General features: G+C 43.2%; 1 protein-coding gene across 2 annotated transcripts in view; it reads left to right on the plus strand.

Moving 5' to 3' along the window:
* Window positions 1-22,238, plus strand: part of EMP2 (epithelial membrane protein 2) — a 220,480-nt gene extending 198,242 nt beyond the window's left edge. For both annotated transcript variants that reach the window (XM_073591211.1, XM_073591212.1), the window contains 2 exons: window positions 7,819-7,965; window positions 20,859-22,238. In XM_073591211.1, the coding sequence (XP_073447312.1) occupies window positions 7,819-7,965; window positions 20,859-21,031 (320 nt within the window). In that variant the 3' untranslated portion in view covers window positions 21,032-22,238. The remainder of the gene's footprint in view (window positions 1-7,818; window positions 7,966-20,858) is intronic.
* The last annotated feature ends 3,461 nt before the right edge of the window (window positions 22,239-25,699 follow it).

Genomic DNA, 25,699 nt, shown 5'->3' on the forward strand with positions numbered 1-25,699 from the left:
GTGGGTGTCAGTGGTACTGGCGCTAATCTGGCGCAGCCTGGGGCTGGTGCTTGCCAGCTCACCAAAATGCTACCAAAAAAACTGTTAGCGATCGCAGGGATCAGGCCTGACTCTGCGAACGCTGCAGTTATGCGTTTAGTGTTTTGTAAGTGACAGTGATCGATCGATACTGCACTTGGGTGGGCCGGGCGGAGGGACAAAACGCAGGTGCTAGCAGGTATCTGGGCTGATCCCACTAACACTGCGTTTTTGGGAACCCTAAACTGCTGGGGACGCTAGTATAGATCTGATCAGATCAGATATTGATCCGTTCAGATACTATACCACTAAGGGAGGCGTATGCTGCGTGCGTGGGTGTTAGTGGTACTGGCGCTAATCTGACGCTGCCTGGGGCGACGCATATCACCGCCGGGCGACCGGGGGGCTAAACCTTTATTCGGTAATAAACGGCGGGTGCCCTGACACTATAAAAAATAAACAAACTAACCAGCGTCACCCGTAACAGTTATACGGTGATCAGTGGTGAAAGGGTTAACTAGGGGGCAATCAAGGGGTTAAAACATTTATTAGATAGTATATGGGGGTCCCTGTCGCTATAAAACGCTGATGGCGAACCTAAATATTTACCTCACTAACTAGCGTCACCAGCGACACTAATACAGCGATCAGAAAAATGATCGCTTAGTGACACTGGTGACAGGGGGTGATCAAGGGGTTAAAACTTTATTAGGGGGGTATCCTAGACCTAAAGGGGGGTAACAGTAACTGTCCCAACACTGTAACTGTCACAAACTGACACCAATACAGTAATCAGAAAAAAAAAAAACTGCTGGTGTCAGTTTGTGACAGGGGGGGGGTGATTGGGGGGGCGATCGGGGGGGGGATCGGGGTGTTTTGTGTGCCTGGCATGTTCTACTGTGTGTGTGTGTGTTGTGCACTCACTCACTTGTCTTCTCTCCTCGGGCCGGAACGGAAATTACCGAGCCGAGGAGAGATGACATCATTTCCTTTGCTGCTGTTTAGCATACAGCAGCAAAGGAATGTTCTCATTGGCCGGCGGCGATCGCGAGGGGGGGGCCACGAACGGATGGCCTCCCCCTCATCTCCGATCGCCGTGGGAGAAAAGACGACAGCCTCGGGCACCAGGGGTGGGTCCGATCGGACCCCCCACCCGCGGAAGGCAAATCACGTACATGTACGTGATTTTGCCTGTCCGTGCCACCTTGCCGACGTAAATCGGCGTGAGGCGGTCGTCAAGTGGTTAATGAAGTACAAACATCTTTTTTATACTCTAATGCAGTAGACAAATCTAGGTTTTCCTTCTGAAGCAACTTATGGAAACCTTCTGTAGTAGCCAGTAACAATTCAAACGCATTGATAACCTATGCAATTTAATCAACAAGCCAGTGGCTATGGCAGATTTCTCCTCTTTAAGACACTGCACAACAGCTGTAAAGTTGCGTATTAGGGCAGTAATGGAATGTATCTGGCAAGACCAACGTGTCTGAGAGCTGTACTAGTTCTGTTTCTTTTAGTCCAAGTTGTGCCTGAACATCAATGAACTTTTGGTGCTGTGTAAAAGATACACAAAAAAGTATAAAGGTTTTCTAGTGTTTAAAAAAAATCTGAAGCCTCTGGGATTGCTTTACAGGTATAGCAGAGTACAAGGTTTAGTTCATGGGCATAACAGTGAACATAAATAGCTTCAGGATGTTTTTTCTGAAACTTTGCTTGTACACCACCAATTACGCCACTCATAACTGCAGCTCCATCGTACGTTTGAGCAACACAGAGGACATTGGCTAAACCATTAACTGTGAGGCAATCTTCCAAAGATTCTGTTATTGAATTTGCACTTAAATCTTTCAGTTCACAAAATCCCAGGAAATGTTCTTTTACAGCACTTGTGTCAGGTTCAATGTAGCGTACACAGATAGCAAGTTGCTCTTTTCTTTTATCCCTTGCTTCGTCTACCATTATGGCATACATTCCAGATTTCTTTAACTGGCTAACAATTGTACTTGTTATTTCTTCTGAACAGCACCGTATGAGATCATTTTGTGATGAAGGTGAAGTGTACGTAGCAATGTCTGGAGGCTTGTACTTTTGAAGGAAAGGATCAAATTTACGTAAATAATTTAAGCACTCTTTAAAATTGCCTTTAGGCTTCCTTCTCCTTCTCAATGACCTCGAAATGATATGCCCTGCTTGTCAAGAAGCACTGTGGTTGCAACTACTTGTTTTAGATACTCTCGTCTTTCTCGAATTTGGAGTTCAGTAGCTTTTTCTATTTGTTCTACAACATTTCCACGCAGTTTAGCATCTTTACAAGCTGCCCATGCCAACATGCTAGACTTGTGAAGAGCACTTCTTTCATGCTCCTTAAAGGAATCTAAAGTACGTTTCCAATTTTTAAAACCTTGTGTGGTTAATGCTTCCAGATTGTGCCTCTTGCCTTTTGGGGCAAAATTTCGACAAGCAAAACAAAATGCCGTATTTTTTTTTTATATGACTATTCTAGCCAATTATATTTTTCAAACCCGTGAAATTGGAATGATCGCTTTTGTGAACCAAACATTTCATAGGGATATTGCTTTAGTTTAGGCTGCAGAGAACCACTATCCACATCTCCTAGATCAGTAATATCACAAACTGCGGTCATATCAGTGGATCCATCACCCACTTCTGTATCTGTTGTGGTACTAGAAGTGCCTTCCTCTGCAAGTAAAATACTGTCATCATATTCTGAAATTTGATCCGTGCTCACGGCTTCTTCCTGAGACTCCTGCTGCGTTTGACCCTTTTTGCTGAAAAAATTTCTGATATCCATATACTATGAAGAAATTATTTCGAATTTAGAGTTTGCTTTCCTGAACTTGGTAGGTATATAATTTTTTTTTTTTTTTTTAAATGTTTAAATCGTCTTTTTTTTAACTTAATATGTGTATTGTTAGTGAGATTAGTTTCTTCTTGTTTATAAAAAGTATACACCCACTAGAGCACTAGTGATGCAGAATCTTGGCACCCCAGATGTTTGGGAACTACATTTCCCATCATGCGCATATTCTGCAGTGTATCCAAGCATCGTGGGAAATGTCGTTCCAAAACATCTGGGGGGCCAAGGGTAAAAATCACTGTCCTACAGTGAGCCAGTTTAAATAAATTAGGTGTCAGTTGAAACTTAGGGATTGTTAGAAACTTTTCTACTGGTAGTGTCAACACCGTGACCTCACATGACAGATTTTTAAATTAATAAACCCTTCTGACAGACGGTCTCCATGCTCCAGATTACTTTTTATTGAAAAACTTTAAATCTCTATGGCAAGACTATTGAAAATTGAAGTGTCATTTTTTTGGAAAATCTATTTTTTATTTAGAATTTATTGTCTACTTACCTGTTGTCGTAAGGGGGTTTTGCCTCTTTGGTGTCTCTTCCATTCAGGCTCAGCCTTACCAGTGCCCATCAAGTCAGCCTGACCAACTTCTAATGAAGGGAAAGCAGAAAGCTGTCAACAGCTGCATTGTTTGGCCAAAAACATTATGCAATATACAAACCACACACAGGGTTGGGGGGTTTTTATTTCTCCTAGATGACAAATACATTTTATTATAGCCTAAATGAGTAACTGGCACTGGCAAGGTATTGATAGCATCAGCAATTTATTATCTGACTGTAACATGAATTATGTTAAAACCTAACGGGCAGCAGGGCAGGGCTGTATTGGCCTCAAAATATTAATAGTATAGATGTAAAAGTGAATGCGCTAGGCTAGCAGTAAGTAGTGCTAATGGTGCTTGCTCTAAACTACATGAAACCGCAATTGGGCATTTACAAAGTAAATGGGGTCCCACTGGCACTCCCACCACCATGCTTGCTCGACTCAAATTATTATGCACCACCTGCACCATACATGATCCGACAGGTCACAGGGGGGGAAAAGGCGAAGAAAGAAAGGGAAGAGAGGAGAAAGGGAAGAGAAGGAGAGGGATTTTACCTGTTTTGTTGCATATTTGTATGCATTGTTGACATGCGTTTCAGTGCCATTCCAAAAAAATACTTTGTTGATGGTATGTTGCACATAAAATACTATTAGAAAAAGATAAAAGCAATATACAGTATAAAAATCTATTTTCTGGATGTCAGCATTTTACAAGAGTAAATTATGATTAATACATACAAAATGTCGCTTGCCAAGTTGTCCCCATTTCCTTTGTGGAATTATATATTGAAGTATATTTTATATCTATTGGGTAAGGCAAGGGTACCGTATTATGACTAATCTATCTAGGTAGGTATTGGTAATGTTCTAATTTATTTCAGACTGTCTTAAACCAACATTCTATTTTACAAAATTATTATAATAAACACAGTCTGTGATTTAAATTATACTGTAGGATTCTATTTAAAATCAATGTGATCAGACATCAGGCCAGCATTTTCCCCATGCTAATTATTGAAGTATATATTATATTAAATGGGTAAAGTAAGGGTAATCTAGGTAGCCAGTAGGTAATGTTCTAATTTATTTCAGACTATAAAGACTTTTTACAAAATGATATTAATAAACAGTCTGTGAATGTGATTTAAATTAGACTATAGGATTTTATTTTAACATCAATGTGATCAGACATAAGCATTTTCTCCATGCATGCAATTGCATATAGTAAGTTGTAGTGCGCTACTGCGCCCCCCATCTCATGAAGCATGATGAGTTGATTGACCACACGGTCCACCACTGGCAGCAGGTATGAATTGATTTGATGATGACTTGAAGTTGAGAGACTAGTCCGGACAGGGCCTGCCCGGCCAGGCCGGGAGCCTGCCGCGGCAGCCGCCTACTGTACTGATCAAATACTCAAGTGCGCGTCTTTTCCACCCGACAAGGCCGCAGTCAGTGCAACTCCCGCATTCAGTTCACTATTCTGATTCTTGAAGTCAAGTGCGTGGCCACGACGCGGGGCATAGGCCTGGGCAGTGCAGACTAACCACCAGTGCCACTGCCTCGACTCGCGGTCAAGGCCCTCGCCTCACCTCCGCTCCTCAGCTCAGTCTGTCAGGCTCAGCAGTCAGGCCAGGTCAGTGTCACCTTGTTTGGCCTGCCCTGGCCTGCAGTGGTCGCACGCTGGCTCAGCCTGGCCGAGTCCGGGCAGCGAGCGCGGCGGCTGGTCACTCTCCGTCTGTGGGATGCGACCTCCTCCTTGAGTCTGGACGATGTTAGCGCGCGCTTTGTCTCCCGCCGGCCGGCGCTTTATGAAGGTCACACGTCCCTGACTCCCGGCCGCTGCTCATGCGCAGTGCGGTGCCGCACTTTCATGGGGGACTCGGGGCTAATAATTTTAAAATAAATGGCCGAGACTCTGGGCTTTTTGGGGTCACATTCTGGGCTTCAGCCACGCCTAGCCACCCCCTCCCGACGCCTCTGGTGGTAGTGTTGAAAATATTCACCGATGCAGAGACCAGGTTGGTCAGGACAGAAGGGACAATAAAAGCGGGTGTTACACCTGTCCACGTTTCCTACAGACACGACATCATCTTTGGGGGGTTCGTTGGGTAGGGGTACCACGGAGGACATACGGAAAATGCCTCTCATGCAGCCGGCTCACTGCATTTACATTGGAAAGTTGGGACACAGCACCGCCTGGAAACAGAAGGGCTGTGATGACCTCTTCCTGGAATTTAAGGAAGGATCCAGTTTGTCCTGGTGCCTTGTATAGCACATAAGCGTTTAGCAGAGCCAATTGAAATGGGTATACAGACACTTTTTTTTTTTTTTTTTTTTTGTACCAGCATCTGGCTCTGCGGGCAGTTAAGTACGGCACCATCAACTGGTTGTTGAGGTCCACCCCTCCCATATTAAGGTTGTATTCGTGGACACAGGGGTTTCGCCACAACTCCAGTCGCTGTTGGAATTTGGACTGTTGTATCTGCATGAAGGGAGGACAGAACAAAAACACTCAGTGAATCCCTCCACTTCACTGCGAGCAAATTATTACATCTCAAGCAGGCTTTCTCCCCCAGTCTAAGACGGGACTCTACAAGCCGCTGGGGTAAGCCCCAGCAATTTAGATTGCAGGGTGCCACATGCACCAATTCCACAATCCAAAAATTGGCACGCTTGTGTAATAATTGTCCACGTACAAGTTGTACTCCTTTCTGAATAAGGGTGATACCAAGTCCCACACAAACTTACCAGCACTAGTCTGGGCAGTTTTTGGGCTCCAAAGGTCGGTTCTGAAGAGAATCCGATCGCCGCCAGATGCTACTCGCGCATGCCTATATGATTTGCCCAGGAGAGCTGACCTGCCACAGTATGACGATGGTGGCTGGTCGGCTACTTGTTAAAGTGGATATTGCCTGAAGTACTCCTTGGATGTTGCTCCTCTCTGTAGCCAGGCTGTGAAAGTCACACGTGGTAAAGCTATACTCAGGAGAAGTAGCATTATGTGTTTTGGGGTGTAGTTGCAAGTATGCCTATGCCGTGTGTGAGAAAGAACTTGATGACATTTTTTGTGAAAAAAAAAAAAATAGGATTGTGGGAAAAAATTACAACTTCAAAAAACTCGCCATGCCTCTTACTAAATACCTTGGATGGTCTGTTTTCCAAAAAGGGTCATTTGGGGGATATTTGTACGGCATGTTAGGGCCTCAAGAAATTAGATAGGCCATCAGTACATCAGGTGTGATCAATTTTCAATAATTACCACCATTACTTTCACACAGACCAAATCTACACTGATTTGGGTTATTTTTACCAAAGAAATGTAGCAGTATAAATTTTGCTAAAAATTTTATGAGGAAAAATTACTTATTTGCAAAATTTTATGCCCGAAACTAATGATATTTTCGGATGATCGTCCGTCTGTTTTTTATTGCATGCTAGTCTCATCTCAAAAGTAAAGGTTACTCACCATACAAAAATTCTCCTACGACAGAATACAACTTCAGAAGTGACGTCATATGTTGAATAGTTTTGTATGTATTCTTTCTTTTCTGAGAACTATAACATTTTATAGTCTGCACATCCAGCTTTTGTCGGATGAAAAATCGGAATCGGCTGTCTAAGGCACCATACTAATGATCCGAAAATCGGCAGATCGTTTTTACTTCCGATTTTTCAGATCGTGTGTACAGGCCTTAAACGCATTTTTTCAAAATTTTAGCTACTTTTCTCATTTGTAGCACAAAAAATGTAAAACCCAGTGCTGATTAAATACCACCAAAAGAGAGCTCTATTTATGTGAAAAAAAAAAAATTCATATGGGTACAGTCTTGCATGACTGAGTAATTATCTTTCAAAGCGCATCAGCGCTGAAAATTTGCCTGGGCAGGAATGGGGTGAAAGTGCCCAGTATTGAGGTGGTTAAAGGGTAACTCCACTTTCATGGGGAAAAAAATGGCAAATAAAAAAACTATAGCATATACAATTGTCATGTTGTAATTGAATGTTCTTAATAATGACCTTTTCTTTTCAATCTGCAGAGCTATAGTTTTCTGTAAAATGCAATATGGCTAACTGGAGGCGTTCTGTACACAGATGGTGAACAGAACATCCCCCAGGTATGCCATTTCCTGCTTGTGTGATTGGCTCACTGATTTTCCCAGACGGCTTCAGTAAGATGCAAGTCAAATTTTTAGCCACCCTCTCCAACAAAAATTTCATTTTTGGTGAGGTGCTATGTTCATAGTTTTTGGGATTTAAGGAAAAAAACAAAAAACTAATAAACGTGATCTGTTAAGCGGTTTATTTTGTCTTATTAAGTTAGAAGTCTGCTAGCTTTAAGAGAGCTACGGTAATTCAAGTATACATTTTGTTTCAGATTTTCAGGCCATTCAGGCTATTCAAGCTACAATGATCCTTTCAACCATACTTTGCTGTATAGGACTTCTGAGCTTTGGTCTTCAACTGTTCCGGCTGAAACAAGGAGAGCGATTTGTGTTCACTGCTATCATCCAGATGTTGTCATGTAAGTAAAAATGTTGTGGCTTTATATAGATTTATTCTCTTCCTTTTGTGTTGGGCAACTAAACATTTTTAGCATAGACTTCTTTGTAAAGCCTACAATTACACAGGATGAGTAGTCAAATATACTGGGTTATGTCCATGCCTTCAGGAGGTTAGGTACTGGCAAAAAGTTTTTTGCTGGTGCCCTAGGAGAACAGACGTCTTCTCTCTGCTAAAAGGAGAAGAAATTTTTATTTTTTTTCTTTCTATCTAGTAAGTAGTAATATACAAATCAACTCAGCGCTGACTGACACATAGACAATATACAATAAATGCAAGCAAGCACAAAGGCAAATTCAACAAAAAACCTCAAATGACATAGGGATAATAAAAGAGTGCTGCGCAAATGAATTGTCCGTTAAATAAATGAAGGTAAGAGATGAGATCACCAGTGGATAGTCAAACGCCTAGGGTAGGATCAGAGGTGACTAAAAATCCCTTCACCATATAAGGATGGCCCCTCACCTGCAATCTTCCACCTGAAACAGGTCACACAGCATATAAACCATAAACAGGGTAAGCTGAAACAGGCGATAGTGACTTCTCATTCAGTACTCCCACTCTCATCAGATGGCATAGGTGTAGTATATGTAAATAAAGCATAAACAATATAGTGCTCTCCGCATATACTTTATTGCTAAAAAAGGAATAAAACTGCTGCACTCACAGATCCAAGCACTCAGAACCGAGTGGCGGCTGGATAACGTATGATCGTAAACAGGCTGACAGCCGCGGGTGACGTCATGCGCTCCTGGCCCCCGTACGCGTTACGTCCTGTGGGCGGGACTTCATCAGCGTGGGGCGGGATACGCAACGACGGCCCGCATTGTTGATAAATAGTGTCATGGTGACCAATGCCCCAATCACAGCGCTGGTACACTTATCCAGAGGACGTGAGCCCGCACGTCACTCCAGCTACACCTACTGCTAGTGACTGATACAATTAAATAAAAGGATTAAACCGCTCAACCTCTCAAAGAATAAAGGGGCAGTGAGTAATAAAACAAATAGTTCTTCACATCCCAGATAAAGAACTCTCATATGGCTATGAAGGGATTAGAGCCTAAGAATATCTCTGGAAAGAAAAAACCCCCACACTAGAGAGGGAACCAGAGCTGGTTAATCATCCCTTACTTAAAGGGAAAAGTTAAGCAATTCGACTACTCAAAGTCGCTAAAAATCGCATACACAGATTAAAAAGGACAACTAATAAAAGATATGACAATCAAACCGTGGGTATCACCTGGATACGATCACACTTACATAACCCATTAAAAACATAAACACAATCAAAAATGCACAAATTAAATGTAATAAATCAAAAGTCATCTATTAGAAATAAAGCAATTTAAATCAAAATCAACGTTCATACCTGCCGGAGATAAGACCTTGGTCTCATAGATCCAGAAGGATTCTCTACGGCTAAGTTGTCGGATATAGTGACCACCTCTCCAGTGGCGAGGGACCTTTTCAATCCCCCAGAATTTGAGACATTTAGGGTCTCTATTGTGGCAGAGGCGAAAGTGCCTGGACACACTGTGGGTTTTTACCCCCCCGTTTGATGTTACTAATATGTTCGCCAACCCTAACATGTAAAGCCCTTGAGGTGCGGCCCACATACTGGAGTCCACAATCGCACTCCAGCATGTAGACCACCCCCACCGACGAACAAGTAATAAGACCTTCAATTTGGTATTTTCTATGCGTGCTGTTTGAAACAAACTCTTTACGTCTTTTAATATTCTTGCTGGCTTTCCTGCAAGTGGCACACTTACCACGATTCCAAAAGGCCAAGACCCCATTAGGCACTGGCATCTTCAATTTAAGTGGTACCCCTCTTACTACTGATGAGACATTAGTGTTAGATCGTGGTTTGAAGTTTGCCCCGATTCGTAATCTAAACAAATTTCAAGCATATATCAGCATACAAAAATATATTCGCAATTTGAATATCAAGAAATATTTTCTTTCCAATCCAGTTCAACGGACTATTCCTCAGGTTGATACTGTCTCCAGACATTCCAATCTTCGGAATCGATCCGTTTTTAATCCTCTCAGTGGTGATAATAAACATTTGGAGGTGTTTAAAAACATGGTCTGTCAAGATCTTGACAAACTTAAGATCAAGAAGGCCATTTAAAAGATGTATATCCTCCCTTGAGCAAAGGAAGGATATTGTGATTCGGCCAGCGGACAAAGGGGGTGGATTAGTGGTGCTTAGTAAAGCTTATTATCAGGCTGAGATGGAGAAATTATTGAATGACAGGAACACATACTTACCTTTACGGGGAGACCCTATGCTAACTTTTAAGAATAATTTACATTCACTAGTAGAAAAAGGTAAAAGCAAGGGCATTTTGAATTCTAAGGAGGCGGCTTATTTAGATCCGTTTTACTGTCGGACTCCCATTATATATATTCTGCCCAAATTGCATAAAAATGCCGAACATCCACCTGGTCGCCCGATCGTGAACGGAATCGATTCCGTCACTTCAAGGCTAGGCCAGTACCTTGATTTCTTCCTCCAGCCGCTTGTCACCCAAACTAAAGCTTTTTTGCGTGATACTAAACAGATTTTGCAAATCCTGTCCACTCTCCCGTGTACTCCGTCTTGCTTTTTGATTACTGCAGATGTCGGGTCTTTATATACAATAATTGATCACAAACAGGCCTTGGATTCTGTGAGGTGGGCTCTGACCACCACTGAGCTCTCAAATGACCATATTTCCTTTTTATTGGAAGGTTTGGAATTTTGTTTACTGAGTAATTATTTTTGGTTTAATGGTGACTACTTCCTGCAGGCACGAGGAGTTGCCATGGGGGCTAGGTTTGCTCCCAGTGTGGCTAACCTTTTTATGGCCCACTGGGAGGAAGATACCATTTTTTATGATCCCCCACCGGAATTACTGTGCTATAGAAGGTACATCGATGATGTAATCATGATATGGGAAGGTGACCTAGCTAGTTTGCATATTTTCATGGATAAGCTGAATGAAAATAATAAAAACATTGAGCTGACATGGACCGTAGACCAACAACAGATTACATTTTTAGACCTGGAAATATTCAAAGGAGAGGGAGGTTTCCAAACTAGGAATCATTTTAAAGCTACGGACAGGAATGCGTACATTCCACTGACTAGTTGTCACCATAAATCGTGGCTCTGTAACATTCCACGAGGCCAATTCATCCGCCTACGTCGCAATTGCACCTCTGATGATGACTTCCTAACACAATCTCACATCTTGGCAACTAGGTTTAAAGAAAAAGGTTACACACAGACCATGGTTGACTCTGAAATCTCTAAAGTACTTTCTACTGACAGGAATTCTATCGTGGCAGATAGGATAAAACCCCCCCTAAGTGAAGATGCTACCACTAGCTACCGTATTATACTGGACTAAAATATCCAGTATAAAAAACTCGAACAAATTATAGCTAAACCCTGGCCTATCCTTAAAGGTGATCGCACCCTGGGGTCTGTACTTCCGGAGCGCTCACGGTTTATATATATCGTAAAGCCCCCTCCTTACGTGACCGACTAGCTCCGGGAGTTATCGATCCACCTAAAATAGGAACTAATAGGCTGTTTGGCTTTCTGTCTGGCTTTTACGCTTGTGGTAAGTGTGCCACTTGCAGGAAAGCCAGCAAGAATATTAAAAGACGTAAAGAGTTTGTTTCAAACAGCACGCATAGAAAATACCAAATTGAAGGTCTTATTACTTGTTCGTCGGTGGGGGTGGTCTACATGCTGGAGTGCGATTGTGGACTCCAGTATGTGGGCCGCACCTCAAGGGCTTTACATGTTAGGGTTGGCGAACATATTAGTAACATCAAACGGGGGGTAAAAACCCACAGTGTGTCCAGGCACTTTCGCCTCTGCCACAATAGAGACCCTAAATGTCTCAAATTCTGGGGGATTGAAAAGGTCCCTCGCCACTGGAGAGGTGGTCACTATATCCGACAACTTAGCCGTAGAGAATCCTTCTGGATCTATGAGACCAAGGTCTTATCTCCGGCAGGTATGAACGTTGATTTTGATTTAAATTGCTTTATTTCTAATAGATGATTTTTGATTTATTACATTTAATTTGTGCATTTTTGATTGTGTTTATGTTTTTAATGGGTTATGTAAGTGTGATCGTATCCAGGTGATACCCGCAGTTTGATTGTCATATCTTTTATTAGTTGTCCTTTTTAATCTGTGTATGCGATTTTTAGCGACTTTGAGTAGTCGAATTGCTTAACTTTTCCCTTTTTAAGTAAGGGATGATTAACCAGCTCTGGTTCCCTCTCTAGTGTGGGGGGTTTTTCTTTCCAGAGATATTCTTAGGCTCTAATCCCTTCATAGCCATATGAGAGTTCTTTATCTGGGATGTGAAGAACTATTTGTTTTATTACTCACTGCCCCTTTATTCTTTGAGAGGTTGAGCGGTTTAATCCTTTTATTTAATTGTATCAGTCACTAGCAGTAGGTGTAGCTGGAGTGACGTGCGGGCTCGCGTCCTCTGGATAAGTGTACCAGTGCTGTGATTGGGGCATTGGTCACCATGACACTATTTATCAACAATACGGGCCGTCGTTGCGTATCCCGCCCCACGCTGATGAAGTCCCGCCCACAGGACGTAACGCGTACGGGGGCCAGGAGCGCATGACGTCACCCGCGGCTGTCAGCCTGTTTACGATCACACGTTATCCAGCCGGCACTCGGTTCTGAGTGCTTGGATCTGTGAGTGCAGCAGTTTTATTCCTTTTTTAGCAATAAAGTATATGCGGAGAGCACTATATTGTTTATGCTTTATTTACATATACTACACCTATGCCATCTGATGAGTGGGAGTACTGAATGAGAAGTCACTATCGCCTGTTTCAGCTTACCCTGTTTATGGTTTATATGCTGTGTGACCTGTTTCAGGTGGAAGATTGCAGGTGAGGGGCCATCCTTATATGGTGAAGGGATTTTTAGTCACCTCTGATCCTACCCTAGGCGTTTGACTATCCACTGGTGATCTCATCTCTTACCTTCATTTATTTAACGGACAATTCATTTGCGCAGCACTCTTTTATTATCCCTATATCTAGTAAGTAGGGATGCACCGAAATTTCGGCCGCTGAAACATATCGGCAATTTGCCGAAAGAGAAATGTTGCCGAAAAAAGGAGTGGGCCATCCCGCCGGGTGCCACACATGTTTCATCCCGGCGCGCCTATCAGTCTCCCCTCCCTCCCTCCTCCTCCTCTCACTCCTGTCCTACACAGCCTCCCCAGTGCTTGGTAATGAATGACACGCTGTGTGTCAGAGCTGGATCTGAATCGCCGTGCAGCCGATGTAACTATGTCCCACCTCCTAGACCGCCTCTTGTGATAGACGGCACTCTGATCCAATGCTAGGAATCATTGTGCCGTGTGTCATAGGAGGTGGGACATCGGCTGCACAGCGATTCAGATCCAGCTCTGACATAGCGTGTGAGCGTGACATTCATTACCAAGCACTGGGGAGGCTGTATAGGACAGGAGTGAGAGGAGGAGGAGGGAGGAGAGACTCCTGAGGGCCTTACCGGGATGAAACTGGCTGCACGGCAATGCAGATCCAGGCTGCATAACATGGGCACTGGCAGGCTTCTGCATCTGATGGGCACTGGCAGGCTTCTGCATCTGATGGGCACGGGCATTGGTGAGGCTGCATGGCATGGGCACTGGCGGGCTGCTACATATGGACACAGGCACTGGTGAGGCTGCATGATGGGCACAGACGGGCTGCTACAACTGACTGGTAGGCTGCATCTGACAGCCACTTGTGAAGCTGCATTTGATGGGCACTGGTGAGATTGCATTGATCTCCTGTACCATGTCCCCAGTCTCTGACCATCTCCTGTACCATGTCCCCAGTCTCTGACCATCACCTGTACCATGTCCGCAGTCTCTGACCATCTCCTGTACCGTGTCGCAGTGTCTGACCATCTCCTGTACGGTGTCCACAGTCTCTGACCATCTCCTGTACCATGTCCCCAGTCTCTGACCATCTCCTGTAATGTGTTTGCAATCACTGACAATCTCCTGTACCATGTCCCCAGTCTCTGACCATCTCCTGTACCATGTCGCAGTCTCTGACCATCTCCTGTACGGTGTCCGCAGTCTCTGACCATCTCCTGTACGGTGTCCGCAGTCTCTGACCATCTCCTGTACGGTGTCCCCATTCTCTGACCATCTCCTGTACCGTGTCCCCATTCTCTGACCATCTCCTGTACCGTGTCCCCATTCTCTGACCATCTCCTGTACCATGTCCCCAGTCTCTGACCATCTCCTGTAATGTGTTTGCAATCACTAACAATCTCCTGTACCATGTCCCCAGTCTCTGACAATTTCCTGTACCATGTCCCCAGTCTCTGATCATCTCCTGTATAAAAATATTTTTTAAAAACAGTCACTTTCGGTATCGGTGCTGTTTTGGTATCGGTTTCGGTTTTTCGGCCTAGTATATTTTTCATTTTCGGTATCCGTTTCGGCACCAAAAACCCATTCGGTGCATCCCTACTAGTACGTTTTTTTTCAGTTATCGCCGTGCCAAAAGAGGTTGACTTTGCTCTTTCTAGGTCAGCTGATCTCAGCTTTGCCACATAAGCTGCACCTGGACCCTGCTGAGTATAAGTGGGGTGATATGTAATGTCTTTTGTCCATGAAGGCAGCATAAGGTGCCCTAAGGTGTAATGTGTTCAGTCAGAGGCAGAGTGCTTTTCAGGTCAGGGGCGCCATTGTACCCGTCTAGTGAAACCTTGTCCCGAAGGCCTTCTTTAGCCATGTTAAACCACTTCAGGGGTTAATTCTTCAGATGTATTGTCCCTGGACAATTAACCCCTTCCCACTGAGTGTACGCATACATCTCTCCGGAAATGGATCGGTATCTGTGGGGGTGCATGTATGTGCTACTGTGTTTTGTGCTGAGAGCGCACTCCCAGCACAGGGACTGAGCTTTCACTGATGTCTCTGGGTTTTGAACTAACAATCGGGAGGACTGGTACCTGATCACTGTGATAGCCTATGATTGGCTGTCACAGTGATCAGTCTGTGATTTTTTTATTTTGCTAGCGTTAAGTAGTAAAATCAAAGATAAAATAACAAGTTTAGGGTTGAGCTTATAGTCATGATCAGTGTATTTTTTATTTTATTTTGCGTCTGTGTTTAGGTGAGAGAAAAAACAAAAAACACTCACTTTTGTTGCTGAGCCCTAATACAGGTTCAAACAACAAATAATCACCAAATTTAAAGCCTAATTTTGTATGGGGAAAAAAAGGTATAATTCACCTAGATGCACTAATAGTTGATTATAGTTTTACCAAGACAGACATGTCAAAGCTGCAAAACTGTGTTCAGACATTAAGATTTGTTTTACTTTCATCATGAAGGGGTTAAGGAAGTCAACACAAGGGAAGAGTACCCTTTTGCACCAGAATAGGAAGGCATCATTTCCATCTGGAAAACCCTCTACTGCTGATGCTTAAAGAAGTTCTTGTTTCTCTTAAGCCTCTAGGTCCGAGGCAAAGACTGAAACTCAGTTCCGTTATAAGTCCTGAACCTCCAGGTCCTTCAAATCCATGAGCATGCAAATAAATATATATATTTAAGGGCAGTATCAAAAGTTAAACGTATAAAATGCAAATGCCGGTCTTTATTACAAAACAATGGTAGGGCCAATGTGGTGCCCATATTTAAAAAGGTATCAAAGTCTATACCAAGTAACTATAGACCTGTTAGTTTAACTTCTATAGTTGGGAAGATACTGGAAAAGACCACATAGGCGAGTTCTTGCTGGAAAAAAATATTTTAAGCAACAGAAAGCATGGATTCATGAAAGGTAGAAGTTGTCAAACCGGATTTATTTTTATGAGGAGGTAAGTAAAACCTTGGACAGAGGAGTGGATGTGGTATACTTAGATTTTGCAAAAGCGTTTGACACAGTTCCCCACACACGTCTAATGTGTAAGGTAAAGTCTACAGGCTTGGATAGATCAATTTGTAAATGGATAGAAAACTGGCTAAAAGACCGAACACCAAGAGTAGTGGTTAATGATTCTTACTCTGAATGGTTTAAGGTTATCAGTGGTGTACCCCAAGGTTCAGTGTTGGGACCCTTATCTTTTAATACCTATTATAAATGAGGTAGGGTCTGGGATTAAAAGTAACATTTCTGTCTTTGCAGATGACACTAAGCTATGGAGCAGAATAACGACCTTACAGGATGTCTCCAATTTACAAGCCGACCTCAATGCACTGTCTAATTGGGCAACTAAGTGGCAAATGAGGTTTATTGTTGATGAATGTAAAGTTATGCAATTGGGGGCTAAGAATATGCATGCATCATACATACTAGGGGGAGTAGAACTGGGGGAGTCAATGGAGAAGGATCTGGGGGTTTTGGTAGATCATAAGCTTAATAATGGCATGCAATGCCAGGCTGCAGTTTCCGAAGCGAGCAAAGTCCTTTCTTATATTGAGAGGTATGGACTCTAAGGAGAGAGAGATATCATTTTGCCCCTGTACTAATAATTAGTAAGACCTCATCTGGAATATGCAGTTCAATTTTGGGCATCGGTTCTCAAAAAAGGATATCGGGGAACTGAAGAAAGTGCAGAGAAAGGCAACCAAACTAATAAGTGTCATGGAGGAGCTCAGCTATAAAGAAAGATTAGAGCAACTGAATCTATTCCCTCTTGAGAAGATGAGATTACAGGGGGATATGATCAACATATACAAATGCATAAGTGGTCCATATAGTTAACTTGGTGTTGAGTTATTCACTTTAAGGTCATTGTGACGGATCTCGGATACCCCGGCTGGGCACCTCTGTCAGACCTGTGTCTCCTGTTCTCCAAACGCGCCAGCAGACTTGCCATAACCAGCCCTCAACCGCCCCAATCACGAGGCAAATCACACAGGTGTTGAGGATTAAACATACAGAGCATAAACTGTTTATTAAGTACAAAACCTACACCTTTAAACACAGTTAGGGACACTCCCCTTAGCCTTGTCATAGAGTGGGTAGGGGACAAGCACACCTTTTTTCTACGTGGCATGACCTAACATAATTAAACACAATAACAAGAGGGGGTGATGATGGAGAAGGGATACAACTTGCATAGATACCTCATTACATTGCCATTTTGTCCCCAAGTCTCTCGTTCTCTGCTGGGCCATAGTCTTTGGGTAGGGGGCCAGCCCATACCCCCCTCCAAAACACAGTGACAGTGGGTTCTGTCACAGTCATCACAGAGGAAAAGGGGACACTCTTTCTAGAGGAAAAAAGATTTAATCTCCAAATACAAAATGGTTTCTTCACCGTAAGAGCTGTGAAAATGTGGAATAGACTCCCTCCAGAGGTGGTTCTGGCAAGCTCAATAGATTGCTTTTAAAAAAGCCTGGATTCTTTCCTAATTGTACAGAATATAACTGGGTACTAACATTTATAGGTGAAGTTGATCCAGAGAAAATCCTATTGCCTCTCGGGGGATCAGGAAGGAATTTTTTTCCCCTGCAGCAGCAAATTGGAGCATGCTTTACTGGGGGGGGGTTTGCCTTCCTCTGGATCAACTGTGGGTATAGGATTTTTATATATATATAATTTTTTTTTGGTTGAATTGGATGGACTTGTATCTCTCTTTTTTTAACCCAACTATGTAATGGTAAAAGCAACCAATGGTCAGTGTGATATGATAAATATTATATTATGTTTTTTATTTACTTTTTCATACTGACATTTGGTCGCTTTTACAATTGTTTTGTAATAAAGATCGACATTTGCATTTTTTACATTTGTAAGAATTGATTCTGCCCTTAAAGTCCCATTGGGGTTATGTGTGTATTTTAGGGATGTTGGCGGAACACTACTACTTTATAGAAACAGCACCCAGCTTTTGACTTTTTAGTCAACTCCATGAGCAAGTATCGCTCACAATAAAGGTACACCTCAAATTGTCAGAGTGAGGGACATCTGTTGACCTTCAAGGCCATCTGGTCTCAGAACATTTCAGTTGTTTTGAGTTTAGATGTATCTAGGGGGCTACAAACTGAAATTTTGTTCTTTACTTCCACCCTGCATTAAGTTGTCAAAGCTGCCTACATCCCCAATGCAGCTGTTCTGTCAAGGTGCCATAGCTATTGTCCAGAAAATGGAAAGGTTTCAAGATTATCATTCAAATCTTTTCACCTTCCCCAAAGCAAATGGGGCATCTCCACTTCCATTCTTCATTTTTTTGCATGAAGGTCTTGGGCCTCAATGGTGTCAGTCTTGGGCAGTTCCATGTGCCCAATATCACTCAATCTGCTTCTCCACTTTCTGGCAGTGTGGAACAAGAGGGTTCAGTCTGAATCATCCCATATGCCTGACCAGCAGGACCTGGCTTGCCCTGGTATGGTATGGGTCAAAAATTTGGCATTGAAATCAGGATTTTCCTTCCTCCTAATGGTTTGGAAGGTGTGTACAACAGATGCCAGCCTTTTGGGCTGGGAGGAGTCCTAGATGCCCTCTCAGTATGAAGGACTTGGTTATCAGAGGAATCTTGGTTGCAGATCAGTGTTCTGGAACTTAACAGCAATTTGATTATCCCTTCAATGCTGGACAGCTCATCTGCAAGGTCATCTTCTGTCACCAGGATTTACTTGGACAATGCTACCGTAGTGGCTTGCATCAATCATTAGGAATGCACCAGAAGTCTTGAGGCTCCAGGATGAACCACTCTATTCCTGTCATTGCTAGGACTTTACATTCCAGCCTTGTGCATGTCCTAGACATAGAACATTTCCTCAGTTGTCAATGTCTCGGCTCCAGAGAATGGTCTTTTAATCCTCCAAGACCTCTGTTGCAGGTGAGGGATGCTAGACATAGACATCCTTACTTCCATGTTCAGCTGCAGCAGGTTTATCTCCAGATCCAGGGATTCCCTAGCCTTTGTAGTGGATGCTCTGGAGACTCTGTGGGATCAGTTCAGCCTGATCTATAGTTTTCCTACTCGGAAGATCCTTCTTTGCCTTCTTGGAATTGAAAGAGAGGGCATTCCGTTGGTTCTCATCACACCAAACTGGCTCAGCAGGAGACAATACCCGGATCTCATCCGAATCCTGTGGGCCCTCCCAGTTTGTCGCTAGGTTTAATGGATTTGCTGTTAAAGCCCAGATTCTGAGGGATAGGAGGCCTATCAGATCTGGTCATTCCTACACCATGAAAACCTAGGAAATTAAATTCTTGCCAAGTCTACCATTACGCTGGGATAGAGACTGCTTGCCTCTCACTCTTTCGTGAAGGCCTTTGTACAGGGTGTTGTACACCTTGCTCCTCTTGTACGTTGCCCAGTGACTCCATGGATCTCAGCCTGGTTCTGTCGGCTCTTCAAAGAACACCCTTTGAACCAGTTAAGAAGCATTATCTTTATTCTGGCCATGCAGAACTCATCTTTTTTGTTTAGCCAGGAGGTTGAACAAAAAAAAGATTTGCCGATCCACACGTTTTGATGTGGATGGGGAAATCACTCCCACTGAGCTATTGTATTCTTCCACCAGGGAGCCTTTCCTGATGGCAGAATACAATGACCAGTGTTGCTGACTATAGCCAGGGGCACGGATCGTTCAGGAAAAAAAAAGATAGGCTGGTTGTATACAAGTCGATCGATAGTACAACCAGCTAGCCCATACATAGATCGAAATTCAGCTGGTCCCTGCGGAACAGGCTCAATTTTGATCTGTGCATGGCCGGCTTTACTTGCAAAGTTGCCTTTTTGTGTCATCAACACTTCTGATGACAGATTCTAAAGGTAAAATATGTTTTACCTTAATACATTCTTCATTAAGGTAAACATTTTTTTTCTATAGCCGCTTCCCCCAGACCCCCCTTAAACACTTACCTGAGCCTGATCTCGATTCAGCGCTATGCCAGTCTGCTGTTGCTCTTCTCTCCTTTTCCTGGTCTCACTAGGCTAGAGGCTCTAATGGGCAGCAGGAGCCATTGGCTCCTGCTGCTGTTGGTCAAAACCTGTAAGGAGAGAGTGGAAGGCATGGCTTAGCCGTGCTGTGTGTCATTGAAACACACACAGCCTGGTTCAGGAGTGTACACATAAGTGCCCCCATAGCAAGCGGCTTGCTATTAGGGGGCTCATGCAGTAGCAGATGAGCTATGAGCGCTGGCAGGGGACCCGAGAGGGGAAGGTTCGGAGCTGCTCTGTGCAAAACCAATGTAGAGAGCAAGAAAGTATTAACCTGTTTTTCGTTTTAGGCAAAAAAAAGTTTAAAACCACTTTAACTGTGAAGAAGCATTTTGTGTGATGCACAAGGACAATGTTTTGAGGACCAGGGCCTTTTTTTCTTCTGGAGGTTTCTTCCTTTCAAAGAGAGGGGGCTTGATGGCTTAATGACCTGATGCTGATGGGCATACAGTATATATATTTTGTATCAATGAACTTCCATTTCTTTCTTTCTTTCTTTCTTTATAAACTAAAACTTATCTGTGAAAAAAAAGGAAGCACAATAACACTAATCATTGGTGGCATGCACTTAAGCAAGCAATAAGAAGGTTGCCACATACTGTATTATACAGGTCACAAAAGCATAGTGATCCAATAGCGTACAAACAAAAGTAGGTACACCATTACGTATACCGGTTACACCTGTCCTTTTCAACTAAGAAAGAAATTTGCTCCAAGCCTGGGAAACTGGAAATGGGAGCAATTGGAGCAGATCTGAACCCTGTTAATCTCTTATCGACAATAAGTACTACCTTGTCTAAGTTAATTGGCAGAAAATGTACCAGTATCCAGATATATAATTTGACAATTTTTTGGCTATCAGTTAATTGTTTAATTTCTATCCACAGGTCTTTGTGTTATGATTGCTGCTGCAATCTACTCTTCCATGTATGATAAGTTTCACCCAGCGTTGGAAATTAAGAATGGCACATTTGGTTATTCCTTCATTCTTGCCTGGATTGCCTTTGCTTTCACTTTAATTAACAGTATCATGTACTTAATACTTAGAAAACGCAAATAAACCATGGTATACGCTAGATAAATTCACTACAGAAGCCAAATACAGATACGTTTTGTATATAATCCATTTTGTAGTAAAAGATATTTCCTAAAACATCATGTACTGTTCTCTTAGCATGTTTAACGCTAAGACTATAATGCATTATACACGTATCTGACCTGGAATATTGTCTCTTACTGGGAAAAGAAGAATATTGCAATACATGTATAATGTTTTACAACTTGAACTTTGTTTAATTTTGTATAAATATATTTTTGTTTTTGACTTTGATTTAACAAGCACAGGGTAAAGGTTTTATTGCAGGGATGGGGGGTTACGTTTGCAATTAATACATCAAACTTGTTGTCTACATAAAAGGACTAGAAATTTGTACAGGCTTTCTTAAAAAAAAAACCAAAAAAAAAAAAACCTTGCTGTCATACAGAGATGGGGCATCTGGAGCAAAGAAAGATCCAGAGTCCAGCTGTTAGTTCTGCAGAACACCCTGCATAAAAAAAACACTGTTTATCTCTCTCATCTTTGTTCCAGCAAATTTAACAAATAAACTAATTAGGGTTAATCTATAATAATATCCTGATTATATCATGGAAAGGTTTTCGGCCTGCATTTTGCGTAGGGATAGGTGAAAATTGTGCTGAAACAGTAGGGGAAATGTATATGTAAAAAGGATGACTGATTTCTTTAAAGTAGATCTGAACCTAATCAATAAAATCCTGTAGAAACTTTTAGAATGTTAATTTCATTTCAAAAGCTATTTTCAATCTGCAGCTTTCATTAAAATAATTCCGTGAATGTTATTGTGCATGTACTTTCTGTTATGGGATAACAAAGCTCTGTCCAAATTGCTTTCCAATGTTGTCAAACTGGCTTCTGATGGAGACTGCAAGCACCTGTGCTGACCCGCACAATGCACAAGCATGTTCTGCAGTTCCCACTATCAGGTTGATGGCATAGAAACTGCCACTGGAGCGCATACAGGAAGTATGTATGTAATGTAAACAGGAAGTGGGTTCAAAGACGCTGGATGAGATGAACGGTAATGAGATTCAAAAACAGTTTTTAAGAAAAAGTAAAATTGTATCTTATAGGGTAAAAAAAGGCAATTGTTATACACAATGCTTTAGCAAACTAATTTAGTTAGGATTGACATCTACTTTAAATTGTTACTGCCTTTCAGGGGGCTGCAAATAAAAACAATGTATTGTAATCTTCGCTGTTCCAAGTGTCAATTTGTAAAGAAGATTGATCTCTAATCAGTTTAACTGTTTGAAGGTCCTACTGTATGAACCATTGTGCACAGTGTAGTAGCAATTGCTTTGTCAAAGTCTCAGAGCTTAGCTGGTCACCTTTCAAACTTGACATATCTTTAGATGGTGAAAGGCTATTGTTAATATAAAGAATGTTTGTTTATTTAAATCCACTTTTTTGAACTGCAAGAGTCCTGCAACATTTGTTTTTACATTTAAGTTTAATTTTCCTTTTTGTTGTTTTTAGTCATGGGTATATATCAGGGGTAGGCAACCACTGGCACGCAAAGCCTCTTTTGCCGGCACTCGACTCCCTCCCCATCAGCAGAGCAGTACAGGGAAATGTCAGTGAGACACTAATGCATTCCAATTTCAGAGTTCCCCACACTGCACCTGCACTGAGGGGGAGGCACTGTGCGCCCACACATTGTAAAAGATGGGAAACATTGTTTGGTTCTCTAACTTTGCTGTAGCTGCGATCGTCAGCTTTTGTGATGGAGAAAAGATTGGGTGCAGTTCTGCTGTGGGAGGGGGGGTCAGTCCCGGTTTCCAGGAGGAGGACAGTCATTGGCCCCTGCTAAAGCCAATCACAGTCCTGCTAGCCCTGCCCATCATCTGGAGGAAGATTACTTGCTTGGTTGCCACTACCAATCTCAGAAAGAAGGGATTTCACTGTGATTGATAAAACCACAATCAGGTGACAGTTTGTGGAATTACTGTTGAGCTTTTGGGACCTTTGTTGAAATGTATTCATGGACCTTTGCGTCACTTACTATTGAACCCCTGCACTATGTGTGTTTTTTTTTTTTTCTTTTGTTGTTTCAATGTTTTTATTAAAAGTTTCAAATTGAAAAGCATTGTAAGAGAACTATAAGTCAAACAGAATAATAAGTTCAGCGTGACAAATGCAATGATACATACTGGAGAGGGAGAACATTTCAGCATGAAGATCACAATACAATGCAACCTGGAAATATATTATAGTTGAGTTGTGCTTAGGTGTTGACCATGGTGACTTAGCTGCACAGAGTTGTGATGCTGGTTTCGCGTTGTTTGATCTGGGAAGCGGAGGCAAAACGCCAGCATCCCCCTTTTTCCTAAACACCCCTAACGGCAGCTAACTGTGAATGGCTGGGGGTACTGGATGAGAGCTTGAAGTCTTGTTGTTTTTCCCAACAGACGATGCAAGCGGAGAGAGAAGAAAAAATAAAAACAAAATAATAATGACATCAAAGTAAAAGGGGAGGTGGGGTAGCAGCTCGTGCGTGAACCAAACCATTAAGACTTCAAGTTTCATGGTGATCACGGAGGGTTAGGTGTTTACGTGATATGAGATAGTTGGAAGTCCGGGGATTCCCTAAAGTGACTCCAACAGGCCCAGTTTTTTTGTTATTTGGTCGAAGTCTCTTTTCCTTGGTGAATTAAGTTTTCCATTTCCGCTATTCTTTCTGTGATGGAGCCATTCAGGGATGGTCGGGGGATTGGGGATTCTCCAGTGGACCGGTATGCATTGTTTGGCGGCATTGATGAGGTGGAGAGTAAAGGATTTTTCTCTTAGTCATCTTCCAGGACGGCACACCTGAGAGATGAGAGGCTCCTCCCTACAGGAAACACAATCAATCGACAGCCGTTTTAAGTCCCCACCCTTCCCCTTGATCTTCAGTTTTTCTCCCTACACAGTGAAACCGTTTGTTTTTTTCCAAATGACCTGAAGCCTGGGGCTGGTGGTCTCCCCCTGGGAAGCCTCTGGGTCTGGCCGGATATATTTATCTTTCCTGGGGAGTTCCCCTATCCTTTCTTCAGGGGGGGCAGCAGAAACTGGAAGAGCCCCCCTGAGAGCTGAAGGCCCCTGGGTACAGTGGTGTCCCCAGAACTTCAGGGGCCATTATCCTGTCTCCCCCCCTTACCTGTCCGGGCGTCCATTCAGACAGGGGTGCTGACCATCGGTTCTTTCCAGCATGTCCTCTGACTCCTGGGCCCCTGGTAGCTCTCATGGGCTGCTGGGGAGGGCGCCGCCTGAACGACTTACGTTATTACCCAGGAGGGAAGGCTGAGTCAGCAGGAGCAGGCGCCCACATTCTCCTTTCGAGGAGGCACCAGTTCACTACGGTGGATGTCTGCCTAAACCACCTCAGATGGGAATGAGGAACGTACGGCATTGCCCCCCCTCCCATGTGTATATACTGACTGGTACAGTACAGGACAGCCTAACCTTGCAGCTCCCTACGGGTACAGCAGTTGGGGGGGGGGGGGGCGCTTTGGCGGCTATCCTCCTTGCGTGTGGACCACAAGGATGGAAAAGCAAGCCCAGTGGCAAAAGGGGAAGACGACATTGGTGAGTACTTTCCTTTACCTTGGGAATTTAGCTGCAAAATCCCCAATCCCAGCCAGATGGTTTCTGGGCATTTGAGATCATCTCCCCTGGGGTCTGGATTCAAATAGCCCAGAAGCTTCTGCTAAAAACACCAGCTACATCTCCCTCTTACATCAGAGATGCTGTATGGTGGACAAGTGGTGCAGAGGAGCGAGTGTGCCTAAACCACCTGAGATGGGAAAGAGGTAGGTAAGGCATTTCTTCCCCTTGCCCCTGTATTTACTGAGTGGTGCAGTGCAGGACCTGGGGTCTGCATAACAAAATAGCCCAGAAGCTACTGCTAAAACCACCAGCCACAGCTCCCTCTTACAGCAGAGACACTGTGGTTATCACAACAGTAGGTTGCCAGCCTCTTACTACGTGTCTGGTTGTGGTACATTAGTAGGGATGAATAGAGCGAAGGGGGGGACCTGGTAGATACAAAGAGTTTCTTACAGGCCAGGTATACCACTGAACAATTTGATTGTGCAATGGTTGAAGGATTCAGGAGTAAGCTCCCCTGGTCAGCAGGTGCACTAGGTTATATGGCCCTATTAGCCCAGCTGCTTGGAATCTGAAGTTGTTCCAAAATGCTTAAAAGCTGACCTAACTTTCAACAATGTGGCAGGGACCAAGCTTCTGTGTGGCACAGTAGGGGTTCCCTTTTGACAGATCCTCCTTTTGGGGGTTGCTTGCTATGGGTAACTTTTCATAAGCTCCAACCTCCCACTCCACCTTTACATTGTGGTTATATTATGGTGCAGGAGGTAAGAAAAACCTTTTTGTTGGTTTGGGCTACAGTCCACTCAGTGGCAGATCTAAAGGCGATTTACCATAAATCGCTTCCTATATCCTTTAAGGATTTTCTGTGCAAACATATGCAAGAGCTAGATAGCTACATGATTGCTTGTTTAAGGCCTGCAGGTGGCTATTTACCTCCAGGCTAAATTGGTGACCACCTCTTCTAGAGGCTGTCTTAAATTGGTCTCTAGGGCTGGGCTCATTGAGACTTTAGTTGCTGATCAGCCCCACTTGTGTGTGAGCTGTCTAGTGTTTGCTCAGTCTACG

Source organism: Aquarana catesbeiana, linkage group LG06 (genome assembly GCF_042186555.1).
Source record: "Aquarana catesbeiana isolate 2022-GZ linkage group LG06, ASM4218655v1, whole genome shotgun sequence".
NCBI classification, from domain to species: domain Eukaryota; kingdom Metazoa; phylum Chordata; class Amphibia; order Anura; family Ranidae; genus Aquarana; species Aquarana catesbeiana.